This window comes from Diadema antillarum, unplaced genomic scaffold (assembly GCF_040938485.1).
Source record: "Diadema antillarum isolate AM-2024a unplaced genomic scaffold, OU_Dant_1.0 scf00000010, whole genome shotgun sequence".
Classification (NCBI taxonomy): domain Eukaryota; kingdom Metazoa; phylum Echinodermata; class Echinoidea; order Diadematoida; family Diadematidae; genus Diadema; species Diadema antillarum.
In genome coordinates, this window is record NW_027270899.1 from 777,820 (window position 1) to 795,403 (window position 17,584).

The 17,584-nt window shown below is 37.6% G+C and overlaps 1 protein-coding gene across 1 annotated transcript in view; it reads right to left on the reverse strand.

Annotated features, from left to right (window-relative positions):
• Nucleotides 1–841: 841 nt before the first annotated feature.
• LOC139720129 (zinc transporter ZIP13-like) overlaps nt 842–17,584 on the reverse strand; it is a 45,614-nt gene continuing 28,871 nt past the window's right edge. Inside the window, 3 exon segments of the mRNA XM_071631503.1 lie at nt 842–7,030; nt 11,855–11,954; nt 12,554–12,686. Coding sequence (XP_071487604.1) covers nt 6,955–7,030; nt 11,855–11,954; nt 12,554–12,686 — 309 coding nt within the window. The 3' untranslated portion in view covers nt 842–6,954.

The window sequence follows — 17,584 nt, forward strand, 5'->3', positions numbered from 1 at the left end:
TTGGATTGGAACCAGGTGCAAGCTTAGTTAGAAACAATGTGCACAGACATGTGGGGTTGTTTAGAACCAGTTTCCATGGCAATGAATGGTGATGACATCATGCGTTAGTACTTTGTAGACCATGTGAAATTGCACGAGTACATAAATGTGGTACATGTACTTTATAGAAAGCAAGAATACCATGGTGTGGCACAACAAGGATTTACAATTACATTGAATACATGAAACGCAGAATAAAGTTGCGTGTGTTGCTCCTAGTAGAGTACAAGTATTGGGACACTAAAAAGACACCTGAACTCAGTGATGTAGGATTCCGATAAAACTTTATTGTTATCATCTATCTTTAATTCTCTACTACCCACCACATGATTTTCACATCACATAGTCACTTTCATTGTATGCATTTAATCATAGTTATATGATGAAATGCCCATTATACTGTAACATTCAGAAACTGTCCTCCCATCTCTTTGAAAGGTAATGCAAGAACATAATATTATAAACATGCAATATATCTTGACATTCACAAACAAAACTAGCCTATTAAAGCACTAAGTGGCAAGTATTTTTCAGAGACTAAAAGACCAATTTGATTTTGAACCACATGGACATCATCAAGGGCAGTGACTTTTGTGCTAGAGGGGCATAAACATCTATCAGTGCACTTTGCACCAATCAAATCCATGTACATGTGAAAGAAACACATTTTAGCACCTTGAAATCAACTTGTGCACATGTGCAAGAAGATCAGTATCATTTACCAAGACTTACCAAAAAACTTGCTTCACTTCTTTGAAATATAATTTGATAACAATAAAAGAAATACAGGTAGCTGTCAAAAATATAATGACAATATTATAATAGCATCATCTCTATCATAGTTATGTTCATTGTTGCCATCACAATTATTACCACCATCATTGAAGTACTGATGTGAGTTCTCCACATAGTTGAGTGTTTTGAGGCAGAAAAGGATACAAACGAGATATCTCAGCTTTATACACTCGTAGAGGAGCATAACATTGGTGGGGTGACAAAACCTCGTATCTCAATATTTGGTGAAAATGAGTTTTCTTCATTATATTGAAGCTAGGAACCATTACTATGTAATTCCCAATCCTTATATGCCCATCTGCAAAAATAAGGTCACAAATGATAAATAAAAGTTGGCTGTTTCCATTGACTTACATGATATGACAGCCATGTTTTTTAGCTCTCCTGAACATTTGACATTTTTGAGATAGGAGGTTTTGTCACCCCACCAACGATAACTTGTAAACAAAAATCTTTCACGTGGATTTCAATTCCTTTTACAAAAACTATGCATCCCATATGCAATGAATGCCAATGAGATTTAGAAATATGGGCATATCTACTTGGAAACGAGAGAATCACTAGGCTAAAAACTTGTCTCATACACTTTATCTAATGATGAATAAAGATTGGAACTTCCACTAGAAACCAAACCCACTTGACAAGTAAATCTGTTAATTCATAACAACAGAATATTCTGGTACCTGACATTCTTCATCATAAACATCACAGTTCTCTACCTTCAGTTCATCAATAAATATCTAAAAGCACTCTAAAAACGCAATAATTTCTTTCGTAAAGAGCAGCACATATGCTTCATTTCTAAATTTAACATTGCAGGTGATCACAAATTTTCCCCATCAATATGCATTTCTGACAATTCCACTTCCCATTTCTGTTTGGATAGATATTAGTGTATAATAACCATCTTCAAGTTTTCCTTTCCACTGTTCATTTGCTTTGTTTCCATAAATCATTACAAAGATAGGCAAACAATTCATGATGTGATGCCAGGGAACATGCTCCCGTTTTGACCACCCACAATTCACAAACCACCACAGATTAGCAACCACTGAAGACACATGATCATTTTTGATCTGCCACTATTACTTCTGACACAAATCTGAACTACCTGCAAACAGCCTCCTTGAAATGTGAGTGTCTGAGGTTCAGGCTGCATGGGATCAGGGAGGTTTTTGTCTCACCTCCCTGATGGGATCCCCCTTCATTCATACTGGACAATAAAGAGCTTCAAATATGCTTCTGAAGGGGTATGAGCTGTGGCAAATTGTAAAAATCACATCATGTGACCTTGATTACAATCAGCATTGGATTCCCAAAAATCAGACAACATGACAGTCTTATAATTAAGCAGACGGGTGAAGGTTGAGGTGTAACTTTTCTTCAATTTGTCTCCCTCTAGAAATGAAATATAGATCAGCTGTTGCGATCTTACAAATTTCATGTGTAGAGCAAGACAAATTGAAGTAAGTTCACACGTCATGACAGCCTTACTAGGGATTATTCTTGCAACAAATTCTGATTTAATCTTATCACAAATTTGTAAACCATCCCTTGATAATGTGAAATGTTGGCTAGTGACTTTGACATGTGACCTTAAAACTCTGACATCAGAAACGAAATATGGCAAGTCTTACATTTCTACATACAAATTATGATAGTTTCTTCAATATAATGCCTCAAGCCATTACAATTGTATAGTATTACCACTGCTACACCAGCAATTGTGCCCATGACATGGCCGAGGAGACATAAATGCCTCTACAACAATTATAAGTTTTAAGCATTAAAAAAATAGAAGCATGAAAGTTATGTTAGGCACTTGCAAGTTCCTAAAGGCACATCAGATCCATGTACATGGCAACTATTAACTCCACTGCCTCCTAAATATAATGCACATTGATACATCATGTATGCAGTTCCCATACTCTATAGGTTAAACTGGCAGAGTACAGTATTTCATACATGCAGAGGTTTTTTATATTCTTTGAAAAGTCAGCCTATTTATAGGAATATCCTTGAATATTGAGAAAAAAAAGAGAACTGTGATATCCCTACCTTTTTTGGTGGGCACAAAAGTTGTTCAAGCAGAGAGATGGCGTACAAAAGAATAGAGGGCGCAAACACAGTGATTTTTTTTTTTCTTCCTCAATGGGCAGACAGGGCTGGAAGGTCTAATCATTTGCTTGTTGTTTTTTTTTTTAATTTCCATCTGAGAAGATGGCTGGATAGCCCATATTCAGCTGCAATAGCTGGTCTTCCATGGGGTCCACCTGGATGTAAGGCGGGACCACTTCACCAAGTTAAACACCCTGCTCTTTGCAATGAATAAATGAAGCAGGCTCTTTTACGTGCATGAGTAGTGACTCTCTCACACACAGGGCTTCCATTTTATGTCCTATCCCATGGACAGAGTGTTTTGCCTCTTACTAGAGGGGATGGTATGATTACACACAACATTGTTCAGTGGGACCCACGAATCGAACCAGGGTCCTTTGGATCATGAGGCAGACGCACTACCGACTGAGCTAACTAAATTTCTTCATTGTGTGTTTGCATGCCCCTTGTACTTTATGAGGAATATTAACTGGAAACTGAGATATTGAAAAATATACCAACACTTTCACTATGATAAGACATACACAAAAACACACTCTTACACATACATGCACACACACACACGCACACACACACACAAACAAACACAAACATATGTACACATATGCAAACACATCCTACATTAGGACTACTAGTCAGGGGTTCTACTCAGCATTGATATTTAAAAGTTATTTTGCTAATGGTTCAACATTTCCTTCCTTCACATTTTTCTCCTCTCTACTGAGAGCTTTGGCTGCCCAACCAATTGGGCATTAGGTACATTACCAACCTCACTGAAACTCATACAATTGATATAACATGGTCTGTTACATCACACAGGCCAACCGCTTTGGTGTTAGCACTGATCTTTCAGACACCCCTGCCATCAATACCCTCCAGCATTGCCAGGCACCCAATTACAAACTTAGATGAAGATGACCACCATGGGTACTAACATCTTGCCCAAGGTGTAAGCGTTGGGCAGACTTTGAACCCATGACCTCCTCTTTCAAGTCCTGCATACCATCTACAACATTGTCTCTCAAAAAGAGCCCAGTGCTCCAACCAATGGGAGCCGATCAGAGCTAATCAATTTAGCTATTGAAAAACAAGAACATAACACTGCATTACAAAATGACTACTCTAACAGCAGGAGAACACGATTGACTATAACACTTCAGTTGCCTGTCCTCTTCATTAGAAACCTGTCTACCTCTTCCTACAAGCTATCATAACAGCATGATTAAAAATAGAGGTTTTTTAACAGAAGAATGTATACTACCTCTTCCCTCAAGCTAAATGGGTATGTCTAGAGGTATCACAGGCAATGAGTATGAGCAGAAACATGCTTTCAGACTATTTCATAGTGGGTGAGTATTCCTTTTCACATGTTGGCTTGGAAGGCTTTCACTGGAAGAGTTTGTGAATAGCATCACATTGTTGTAGGACAAAAACAGCAAAATATATGCTAAATGAAATCAGCTTCCTTTGACAGTAGGCACTGTAAGAGCAGTATAATATCAAAACAAAATGACTACAACCACTAAGTACTTGGCTACCTTGATTAACAAGTGATATGATAACTACATTTTGTACATAAATGATCATAAATTCTTCAAAATGCCATATACTGAGTAATGTTAATTTACACAAGGTGTAGTTTTTATCCCTGTAATCCTGGTTCTAAGTTATTAAACTATAAATATAGGCAAAATAAATGAAGGACCCTACACTGCAGTAAAAATGTAACAACCATTTCAATTCACAGGAAATGAGAGGATGTAATATTTTTGATATCTCATGATACAATAGCTAGAGGAATATAAAAATAAGTTGTAATTCATAACTTTAATTCAAATTGTTTCAGAACCACTAGTGACTGTTTGACACATTAAGTCTTTTGGGTTCACCTGATGTGGTTATGAAACCATCCTTTCCAGGAGAGGAATTATGTAGGCAGCCGTAATCATGACATCATGAAAAAAAATACAAATACAAATATATAAAATATAAAATATAAATACAGCTGTAGGTGTGTTTAAGTGTGTGACAGCTACAAATTTTGTATACACTTTCCATTGTACATGTCACATAGCAGCATTGTACTTTGCAGTATTCTCCAACCGTGCCTGCACTATGTAAAGTTCATCTATTTTTTGTCATTGGTGTACTGTGCTTTCTAGAAACAGTAATTTTTACCCTTCCCTATTCAACAAAAAGGGCAGAACAGTTTATAGGCTTTTGTTGGCAGTAATTGTTATCCCTCCCTTTTCATTTAAAGGCAAGGCAAGAAGTCTACGTATGTTTGTGAACTCGATAACGAAGCAAGAGACTGGTCATGTGTCGGATGGTTAGTGTATAGCACGGATCATGATAAATCCTTTTATCTTAATAGCTATACTGCCATGAGGAGAGGCTGGTTGCAAACCTGCCTGGTATCTTCTTTGCTGCATGTTACCCTGGAACATGAGGAGTTTGATGTGTCCTATACCATAGTTACCAGACACACCTTCTAGGGGTCAGTCTCCACTGTTCACTCTTACATTTTAGCTTTCTACAACAGTGCCAGTTACAACTTGAATCCCAGGACAGAAGGAGGAGAAGGAGGCTAAAGAGATTTTGGCTCCAAGCATGGCTGTCTGGAGAAAGAAAACTTGAATCCAGCTTTTAATGACAGGTTGATGAGAGAGTTACCAATTGAGGACACTTCATTATTCTTCCTTCTTTTCTTTTTTTTTTTGAGGATGGAAACCAGAAATGTTTGATGAGATATTGAGAAGAGTGGGGCCTAGAAATGAAAAGCAGGACGCTCAATTGAGGACACCAGCTTGAAGTATGCCGCCCATGGTTGTATCATTTCTAAAATTGGTCTAAAAACAAGGGCGATGGAAATCACTTTCAATGTGCTTGAGTTAAGCTATCGCCATTGCTACCACATTAAGGCCACGAATGTGCTGCTTTTCATGCACTGGTAAGGCAATTGTGATGCACTCTGACACCTCTGTATTCTCCTTACAGAAGTGTTGGATATGTTCAAAATTTTGTGCTGACCAGGAAGATAGTGACACTTCAGAAATGCTCAAATTACGAAGGAGACGAGGATTGTAGTGGAATCACCATTTTGTGAGATGGATGTTTCAGTAATATCTTGGGAGTAGGAATATGTGCTACTGGTCAGGATAAAGTTCAAGACATACAATGTTGCATATCAGAGGTTCACAACCTACGTACAACACAGTTTTGGTAAATATGTTTTAAAATGACTGCCTTAAACTTCATATCCATTCAAGCTTACGAATATGTGTTTCCATCTCTTTTTATTTCATAGCTTTATTTTCACAAGATTTTGCAAGGTTTTGTGAGCTGATGCGGGTTTATGCTCACTTAGTGAAAAAAGCTATGCATGTTGGCAATCCAGACAACCTCGAGTTCCAGTGCAATTTTGTCATGATACATAAAAATATGGGCATGTGTTGAGTTGGGTCAATTGCTTCCATAAAATATCTGCATGCTATGAAACCACACACATAACCCTCACCCTAATCATAATCCTCACATCAAACTAAACATTAAACCCTGTCAAAACCCCAACTCTAACCCTAAGTCCTTGGAGAAAATAAGAACGGAGCAATTGTTGCAGGAGCAAATGTCTTGTCACCATGGAGTTGAGGTTGTGTTCTCACATATCTCATTATGTCTTGAAATTTGCAATAACTGTCAAATCTCTCAAATTGACATTTGAATACCAAACCTCAATTACCAGCTATCATTACAATGATGTCATAATATTCCAAGTCTGTTAAACCAGATGCTGCCAAAACATTCCTCTTTATGGTGTTTAAATACACCAAACACTTGCTGTATATCCAACAAAGTACTGCGCCCCAGACCTAATTGCTTCTACACAAGGTGGCTCAATCCTGAAGAAGCATCAAGGTCACCAGGGGTGTGGCCAATCCTTTCCTGAAGCTCGTGTAGACTGCTGCTGTTGTTTCGGCAGTGAACAGGATCTCTCATCTCAGTCTATTCCACGACAAGGCTTACGGCGGCCATGACGGCTATGCCAGCTAGGAGGCAGACAACTTGCCTTATGGACTCCCTGTTAAATCAGAGAAAAGGAATAATGAGAGTTACACCTCACACAGGGAAACTTTGAAGAAAAATACATGTGTATCATTTCAACCCTATCCCATTGTCTCCAAAAGGGCAATTTTGTGGGTACAGTAACATTGCATTTAAGAAAATTTTCACATTTGCTTTTACTACTATTCCATCACAATCTATTCATTTCAAGTCTCTATTACTTTACCACATGTTCACCCTTCTTAGGTTTATGATATAGAAAAGAAAGAATACTATTAAACAAATATTAGAGTTGCCATGATAACTTAAAGGTTGGTTAGTAACATTACCATATAAGGACATGAGAAAAAAAATCAAATGTCTCAGCCCAAAAGTTTGCTAAAATGTAAAATACTTCAAAAAAAGTTACATATAAATTTCAATAATAGCATCATGGCAAATGTTTTAGCAAATTTTTCAACAGCTCAAGCCATAATATTTCCACTAGACCTTAAAAGCATGGTTAGTCACATTACAGTCTGTCCACAGTAACTCCCCTGGTCATTTCGCCCCTTTAATTTTAAGCCCATTTTAAGCCCCTGTAATTTTCATTGAATTTTATTGTCCCCAGTCCCAAAAGGACATTTTTAATGATAGGTTTGAGATCTCAAAAAAAAAAATCAATGAAAATGACAAAAATAATTTGTGCTGAATTTGAAATACCTTTATGATTTGATCATTTCTAAACATCCATGGCATTTATAGGTGATACCTAAATCAAAGATTAACATAATGAGGCACATTATTTTATTGATGTCACGTCTTTCTAATCATGGAATTGCCCAACAGGATATCCCCGGGAAATACCATATCATATGTGACCATGCATCACAAAACCAACAAAAAGTTGCATGCCCTGATTTTATGTGAGGACTCAAAATAGGTGAAACAGGTCAATCTTGTCAATATATAGTTTTTCACATTTTTCTGAAAGATCAGTCCTTCTTCTACATTATTCTAAAGTTTGGTATCATAAAACAAATGGGAATTTGTGTCTTCAGCAGTTTTTCTAGAACACTTTTTCTACAGAATCATGGGATTAGTTATGCATTACACTCCCCTTTCCATTTCTTAAAATTCCTTCACACATTTTTCGTTTTCAACTCTAATAACTTTTAAAAGAATGCTGCTACTGTTTTGAAAGTTTGTATTATTCATGGATAGAATGTGTTAATAGTGCATGCCAAATTTCAGCCTACTCTGATAAGCCCTTCATTGTTGTTGCTACAGAGTTCTACACCCTGTTTTTGTCCCATTCCCGGGTCCCATTCAATATACAGAGAATCGCTTGGGAGGATTAAGCACTTCAGCAGACCCTTTACTTCACAGCCTCTTTTCTCAGTATACACTTTCCCAGAGTAAGTACTTTCTTTCCAATATTTAGTCTAGTTAGGAGAGTCCATTTGAATTGTGTTATACATCATTTTAAAGCTTAAATTCTGCTCTTTTAGAATCTGCCCTTAAATAAAATTCCATGTCTGGCGACTTTTTGTTGGTTCAGTGGTGCATGATAACATGCTACACGTCTCATAAAATTGACATTTTTTTTTCTTTTCAGTATTGTACTAGTATCGTACTGTACAACCAAAAAAAAAAAAAGAAGTAAGTCATAGCAAACACATATAGCATACACTGACAGCCTCCAGCTGAAGGAATAGCAATGTTTTATATACCATGCACTGAAAGACTCTTATTGAAACTATGGATTCCAAGGTGGGAGGCTTAGCAATATTTTCTATGTCATGCATTGAGAGGCTCTCCTTCAAACTATGGATTTCAAGGTGGCAGGAATAGCAGTTTATTTTGAAGGGCACTGAGACTGTTTTGAATGTTTGTATTGCATGTGTCTGTATAAGCTGGGCATTTTGCCAGTGTACATGAACTGCAGGTCCAGGCAGGTGGATTAAAACTGTGTAAACAAAATGTGCCAGGTGAGGAGTCATAATTGGTTTCCAAACTTTTAGTATGCTAACAAGAATTTCTAGGATGGTCTATGGGATACTTTGAACGCAGTCAGCAGTCAAGAATTTGGTATCACTGACCCAGTGGACTTTTACCAGATCATATACTTCAGGATTATTCAGAATTGGACTGTGTAATTTTATCACCTGTATGTTCATTCTATATAACAGCCACAATTGTCAAGAATTCATTGAATTTGTGGCAATGTATTACTATAATTGAGGACTAATGTAGTTTACATAAAATTGGTCATTGCCATGTGTACTTCATAATCTTGAAATTTTGTCTTTTCTTTACTGAAAACAAAGTAATGAAAAGGGAAATTACCTGATAACAAGTATATAGTGTTAACTTTGATCGCTTGTTATTTTGTGCAATTCCTCTGGTCTTATGTGTGTCATAACAAGTTGAAATCCAGGATTGTGAAGGTGGCAGGAATGACATTATTTTCTGTAGGGTGCAGCCCAAAGGAAAATAGTGTTTTCCTGTTACTAAGAGATCCATAATTTTACTAGTGGTTCAAAGCAGTGTACAATATTTTTGTTGATTACTCCAATGAATCTTCATCATGGCAAGCCTATATAACACTGAAATCTTTCAAAACCGCTAGGGAAGCCTATTATTGGTAATATCCTTGCACAATAACTAAGAACTTCCGAGTCTTCTCCTCCAACATTCGGTTGTCATGGATACCATCAAACATGGAACACAGCGATTCAAGTATGTTTGATTGGTTCAGCTTCACTTTTAAAGACAGGCTACTCTTTTGTGAAACATGAATCACATAACTGGCGTAAAAAAAAATGTGGCAAGCTGTGAAATGTGAAAATGCCACAATGCTGTGAAATGTGAAACTGCCACAATGCAGTTGAGTTGACTATTGTGTAATTTTATCAATAATATGTTATTTGTCCCACTTTATTGCCAAAGGATCTACCAATTAAACAAGCTGGTGACTAGATAAAAAAAGTTTGAGGAAATCAGTGCTGATATGAAAATGCAGTCAAACATGCAAGAGTTATTGCACAGCACTGTAAAACAAGATTTTTACAATATGTGCTTTGGGAAAACCAGACTCATAGATTTCAAATCATGTTTGTAAAACTGTGGAATTCTGAAAATAGGTTGCTAAGATATGAATCTTCTGACTTATTTATTGCCAAAGGATCTACCAATTAAACAAGCTGGTGACTAGATAAAAAAAGTTTGAGGAAATCAGTGCTGATATGAAAATGCAGTCAAACATGCAGGAGATATTGCACAGCACTGTAAAACAAGATTTTTACAATATGTGCTTTGGGAAAACCAGACTCATAGATTTCAAATCATGTTTGTAAAACTGTGGAATTCTGAAAATAGGTTGCTAAGATATGAATCTTCTGACTTAAGAAACAAAATCTGATTTTCTTGTCCTTCAACTTGATCAACTTATTTTGCATTTTCTCAGCTTTTCCATCTGCAATTTTGTAAGGGATGGCAGTTCACTTTTCTTAATGCAATGCCAACATGGTGTCTTGATGCCTACTGCCAGGCAGAATACATACTGATGGTGCTTGGTGGGAAACTGTAAGGGTTTGCAACAGAATGTCACTGTGCATACATTTTGAGACCATGTGTTTCTGAAACTTCACTTCCATTACATCTGTTCCTGTTTCCTTTACCCAGTATAAGTGAAATACAACCATGAACAATATATTTCAGTTCAAGGGAGAAAAAAAAATCAGTCCAACAAAGTCCATGTAGCTGTTTCCTTCTCTCATGGCACTGATACTAACAACCTCCTTCCTTCATGTTCAACTGTCAAAAATAGAAATAAAAAAATGATATCATTATATTTTCTCATTTCACATTGGAATACAAACGATAAAGCCAATTTTGTGTAAATGGAGCCGCTGTTGTGCATGTTTACATGTTTGTTGGTTTGAATATCTTTGTGAGAGAGGAAGAGAGGGAATGGGATAGAGAGAGTGACTGCATACCTGTCAAGTGCTGTCAGATCTAGTCATTGTCTCTGCATTCATTTGCAGTAAATACAGTATGTCACTGCATTATCCCATTCAAGAAATTCATCTACAGGAATAAATTCTTCCAGGAAGGATGTTATGCAACAGGAATTTGCTCAATAACAATCGTACACTTCGTTGCCTGCTCAGCAGAAGGGCCTTAGAATGTCTTGTCACCCAAAAATCTTTTTTTTTTCCCCCTTGTGACATAATTTGACAGTTATAAAAGCTCTTTCACAGTCATCATTTGACCATCATTCTTTGTGATTTATAGAGCCCAGAAGTCTCAAAGCCCTTCTACCAGGCAGGAGACGACTTGTCCAGAGCAAGTATCTTCATCACCTATGGGAGTTTGGATATCATTTTGGGGGGGCTTACGAGGAGCATATCCTTCATTACATTGTAACCTGTTGAGGGCGAGCTGAATTTGCTACAACATGCATTTCCCATAGACACCTGCCCATGTATACTCCTGACTCATCCTCAACAGGTTAAAGACCCAGTAGGATGGGATTACCATGGAGTGGGAAGGCTGCCCCAGCTGGGATATATTCAAGAATCCCTGTAACAAACTGTACACGGCTTTATCACTGATCTTTTTCTAAGTACACACACGGACGAAGAATCTCAACTGGAGTCAACCCTAACCAATGAGCCTATGCTTCCATGCACATATTTGTTGACACATAGCTGACTGGTGCTATTCATGATTTTCAAATATACCCCAGTGAGGAGCGAATGAGGATCAATTCAATCTGACCACCCACATTCCCCACACTACGGAGTCTTTAACTTGAAGTTTAAACTCAAGCTTCAGATTGGGCTGCTGTTTGTACCTTGGACTTGACTCTTGCAGTAGGTCTGGGAGAACTGTTACCATGGCAATATATAAAAATCCTCCAGCTGTGAAAGGGAGAATCCATGCTGATCGCTCGCCTGTGTAAGGGAAATGAAATGGATGAGGAGAACATCATTAGGGACATGAAAGAAATCATCTGGGCAAATATCTCGATAAATAAAATTTCACACCCTCAGGATGGATTGCCTTGCAACAACTACATCCCTACTGCTGCCTACATCCCTACTGCTGCCTATATCCCTACTGCTGCCTACATCCCTACTGCTGCCTACATCCCTACTGCTGCCTACATCCCTACTGCTGCCTACATCCCTACTGCTGCCTACATCCCTACTGCTGCCTACATCCCTACTGCTGCCTACATCCCTACTGCTGCCTACATCCCTACTGCTGCCTGTCACTGTCTGTATGCTTGGAACTACTGTACTCAGGAACAGCCCCTGTGATATGCCAATTCAAAAAAAAAAAAATGTGTTCATGCAGTGTATTGATGTACTGCTACATCTACGTGCTAAACAATTTTTTTTTCCCATCAGGGTGTTTTAATTCTATGTTACATGCAGTGCCCATAAGGCAATCTGAATATACAAAAGAGCAAGGTTATTCTACAGCTACTCCTGATGGCACCAAACACCTCCCACTCTCATATCATCCTCTCCGTAAGAGATCAACTCACCGGCTTCTTTTGCTGACTCACAGAGGAGGGTTACCATGGCGCCCAAGAGTCCTCCAAGAGCTGTCGATATCTGGGATTTGGCCGCTTGCCAGCGAGTGAAGCCCGACTTCAGCAAGATGGCAAAATCACCCACCTGTATGCAAACCAACAAATGTATATTGGAGAAATTCAATGTGATAGTGCTTGTGGTTCCTGACATCCAAGAAAATGAAATACATAATTGTTTGTTGTTTCACAATTATTTACTCTTATTAGTTTTCTGTGACAGTTTATGGATAATACAGTCTTCTCTGGAAACTAATCTGCACTACCACAAATCAATGCCAGGGAACAGAGAAAATTTTCACAAAGACAGGAAATGCGTGTGTTAAAATGAAAGGGGAATTCCATTCCATGGTCAAGTTTACAGTCATACACAAAGCAAAAGCAAATGTGCAGAACAATGACAGCTTCTTTAGAATTCCCCCACAACAACAAAGGTCAATGAATTTTTGTAAACTTTCATGCACTTTCAGCAACATAAGGAACCAGTCACAATCACACATTATGTCACATTAGATCAGGTCAAAGTGTTTGTTGGAAAGCTGTCCCCACTCAAGACTGTACTTTTGTTAGTTCTCATGGATTAGATTTATACTTTTGTATTCCACAACACATACTCTGACTAGCTCATTATGATTAAAAATGGTGAGGCAAGGGGTGGAAGCATAACTGGGTGATATCCGCCACTACTCCTTTCCAGACTTGGAGCTGCATTATCTCGCTAAACCATAAATTGATGAATAATTTGCATGGCACATATGCATCATTCATGTTGGGTATGGCAATCTACCAGCTGTGCATCGATTCACCAGTCAGAATCAATGGATGGTCTCCAAATCGTCCACTATATTTACAAGGTACTTTAGGAGCACAGAGGCATTTATTTGCTTTCATCAACAGGTGATTATCTTTTTTTATCTGTAAACTTATATAACCAGAAATATCTCTGAAAGTGATAAATACCCCTGCCTAACACATCTGTGCTGTCTGGTACACTGCCAAAAATAACAAGCAGTAACTAATGTGCTGTTCAGATGGCAACATACTTCATGCTATCTCTGAAAAATATATCTTGCACAACTTCCCCTACCCTTCAAAATTTGCCGCCATGTGTGCGAAATTTCTTCAGAATTGTGTAGAAACTGGAGAAAAATTTTAATCTGCAAGGCTTTACCTGATTTGGAGGGCATAATGCGTAGTCACCATAAGGCAACGTACATTCTAGTACTCTAAAAATGTGTGAATTTACTTCAAGTTTAAGTCATGTGTGCCAATTTTCTCGTGAATTGCAAATAAAAAGACTGGAGAGGGTGTTGAATCCACAAGCCTTGAACCTTTGGGGCCAATATGTGCTGTTACAATGGCAATGCCATTTCTGCCACTGTTTAAAAAAAAAAAAAAATGTTTCCCACAACTTGACACTGAAGTCAACATGCGTGCCAAATTTCAATGAATCACTTGCAAAATGGGGAAGTTCTTTTATTTGCAGCATTTGCAAAAGACCTATCCCCACTTGCCCACTGATTCCAATATGTCCCCTTCAAAGTTAGTTTGGCAGGGATATGATAATCAATGATATATGAACTGATGAAATAGTAGCTTCACATAACAAAATATGGCAATATCTCATGGATTACACACGTTATTGTGTATAGTACCTTGTATACGACAATTAGAATAACAAATATATTCAAACAAGGTAATAACCTCCATACATAGCACTCTTTCTGCACACAGTAGGACTTGTGGGTGTTGTACCCACTGAGCACAGACTGTAGCATACTGTCTTCAGTAGCAAAAGATCTGTGTACTGACAGCAGGCTGATCATGTGATAACCTTCCTGATTGGCTTCTACTATTTCAGCGAGAAATCAAGAAGACAGACATTAACAAAGAAAACTGAAAGCTGTTAAGGTGCTGTGGCAGACAGCACTCTCTTGCACATTCACCCCTTACCTCTCAGTTAGTCTTAAAAAAAAAGACATGTGGTGTGAAATAAAAATCCAAGGCACAGAGCTTTTACTCCTTTACTTAGAGGCTACAAACAGTACTCAAGATTTAGACGTCATGGTAATCTGGAGAAGGGCATCTGTTTTGATAAGACGAGAATGCTGTAAACAGCAATTATCATGTTCGGATATCTTTTTGATTGAACAGTTTCTTTTTTGTTTAATATCAAGCTCATAATTTAAATAAAAATGAATCAATCAGTTTTAATATCTAGATGTGTGATTTTCTCCCTCCTGATGGCAATGTGAATTACATTGTATGTGATTTGTTGGATGTGAATAATATAATCTAAAGGCAGAGTGAGTGAAAAGTCACATGCGAAAGGCACAACAGTTATGCAACAAGTTTCACAGTTGATTGCCAGCTACAAATTATGTGTTTGTTTTTGCAAATGACCACTAATTTATATGGCGCATGTTGTAGGTTGCTGTGTGGTGGATTTTGCAGCAGTTGCAAGATTGTACATGCACGACACCAAGAGCTCAAGTTTTGCAGTGCATGAATGATGCATTGTTGCATAAAGACATCGTAGTGGAAATGCACCATAAATAAATGAAAGGCAGTGAATGTCCTTGTCTACACATCAGATTAGTCTGAATTTAAAAAAAAAAAAATGTGATGCTACATTTTTATCAACTTCAAGAAATCAAACAACCATGAATGTTTCATAAAATCATGTTGTAGCAATGCATGATATTGTACTTTTCTTTTGCTACTTTGTAATTATCTCCGCAAAGGGAGGAGGCTATGTTTTCGTCACCGTTGGTTTGTTTGTTTGTTTGTTTGTTTGTTCGTTAGTTAGTTAGTTAGTTTGTCCGTGTGCAAAATCACTCAAAAAGTACTTAATGGATTTAGATGAAACTTGCAGGAAAGGTTAAGAATGATACAAGTAACAAATGATTAAATTTTGGTAGTGATCCGAGAATTTTTGGGGAATTTATGAAGGATTTTTGATATTTTGGCAGGTACAGTAGGGTCAATGAACTTGGGAGTTCAGACTGCGCGTATTTGAGGTGTGTATGCGCGCACTAAATTGCATGCTCTAGTTTCTGCTAGGGCGAGGCGCACCGTGCAGCTGAGGATTTATGACATAACAAAAGCTTTTATATTGGGAAACGGGCGACTTTCAGAAAACAATGCTATAAGTATTAAGTATGGGTGGAAATCACTGATATCTCTATGGAAGAACAAGATCAGTGGTGGAAATAAGCTGCATGCTTGGCGGAGGTCTGCGCTCTCAGAGTGCTTCTCTAGTTTAGTTATGTTCTGCCAAATTCTTTGCAACAATTTAATTCTTTGTTTTGACTTAAGAAGAATAAATCAAATCAAACAAAGAACAGAAGGAAGAGGTTCTTTAAACTAGATTTCAAGCTTTTTGTCAGCAACTGGCTTTTTCAGAGGTAATGTTTAGTTAATCCACACTACAAACAAAACAAATAAAAAAGATAAATTTCATGTCCTGCTTAGCATTACAACAATCATCAGTAAGGCATAAGAAAATCAGGGCATTACTCATAAAGCCAATTATATGTGAATTGCAAAGTATCACTCAGATTTGGGGAGTTTTGGAAAAGCCATTCTTTAGAGAGAATTCAATGTTCGGTTGTTGTTTTATTTCATCACCTACGGTTTAAGGACGTGACTAATGTTGGTTTAAGGCAAAAGCATACAAAAATATACAGACAGGAGCACAAACGCATACCACCCAAAAGGTTGCAGTACTGCCACACTGCAGCATTGATAATTTAAACGATATAAAGGGGAAGTCCACACGATCTTCATAAATTCACATCATGTAGTACATTAATTGACATCTTCATGTACAGATTTGTGAAATTCATCATAGTCCTTGAGCAGAGAACCAACACTCTGAAAAAACCAAAAACAAATTACACTGTAACAAAAATGATGACATAGATGCTCACATATTTCAGAAATGTAGCAATATCACTCCATTACAATATATGCCATATCTGTATGCATAACAAGTTCACCTGTGAAGAATTTATACTATGGCTTTCTTCTTTTATTCTGCTTCCTTGAGCCCCCACTCATGCATTCCTATGGTAAAGCTGCACTGTCACCATCCTTGTTCATTGTGATTTGTTACAAATTTTGAAGACATCTTTATTCTTCATTCCAGTCACTATAAATTCTGCAACTCTGTACCCAGTATAACCAGGGGGGCGTTTCATCAACGAGTTCGTCGGAGTTTTCACCGACGAACTTGCTATCAGCCAATCAGACCAAGGATTTCATTAGCTTTTAACAGTTGTCAGTGTAAATCCTTGCGTCTGATTGGCTGATAGCAAATTCGTCGGTGAAAGCCTCCAACGAACTCGTTGATGAAACGCCCCCCAGGTTATAGCTGTTCAAATGTGAAAGTCTGAAAATCATCCAGAGGTCTCTTTTAAGAGTAATTCATAAGTGAAATGTATAGCAAGTCACAAATCAATGTATATTGCAGAAAATATTGATTATCACTGCTAGACCATTGTATCACCTTTCTGCCAAAATTCCTGGACTGAACCTGCTAACAGCTGCTGCTGCATACCACACTGATACTAACATGGCGAGTCATAATGAATGTGTGATCTATTTATAGCTAAACAATGTGAGCTGGGCCTTGTGTGCAAGAGTTAATATCATGCATGCATGCCCCCCCCCCCCCCAAAAAAAAGAAAATAATAAAAGATCTGTAACCTGATTTGAGATCAATATACATGTAATGGCAATCACTCTCCCATGCCTCCTATTCTCCGGTGCATAATTGCATCATACTACAGTTGCAATGCTTAATCTCCATTAAAAAAAAAAGAAAAGAAGGCTACAACAACAAACACAGAAAACTTATAATAACATCATCTGGCCTAGTAGGATGACAATGAAAAAAGCATTCACACTGCATTTGATATCCCACAGTGCTGCTATACTATAAGCTTTTACATATAAGATCCTCAGCCTATTTGTCTACTGTAC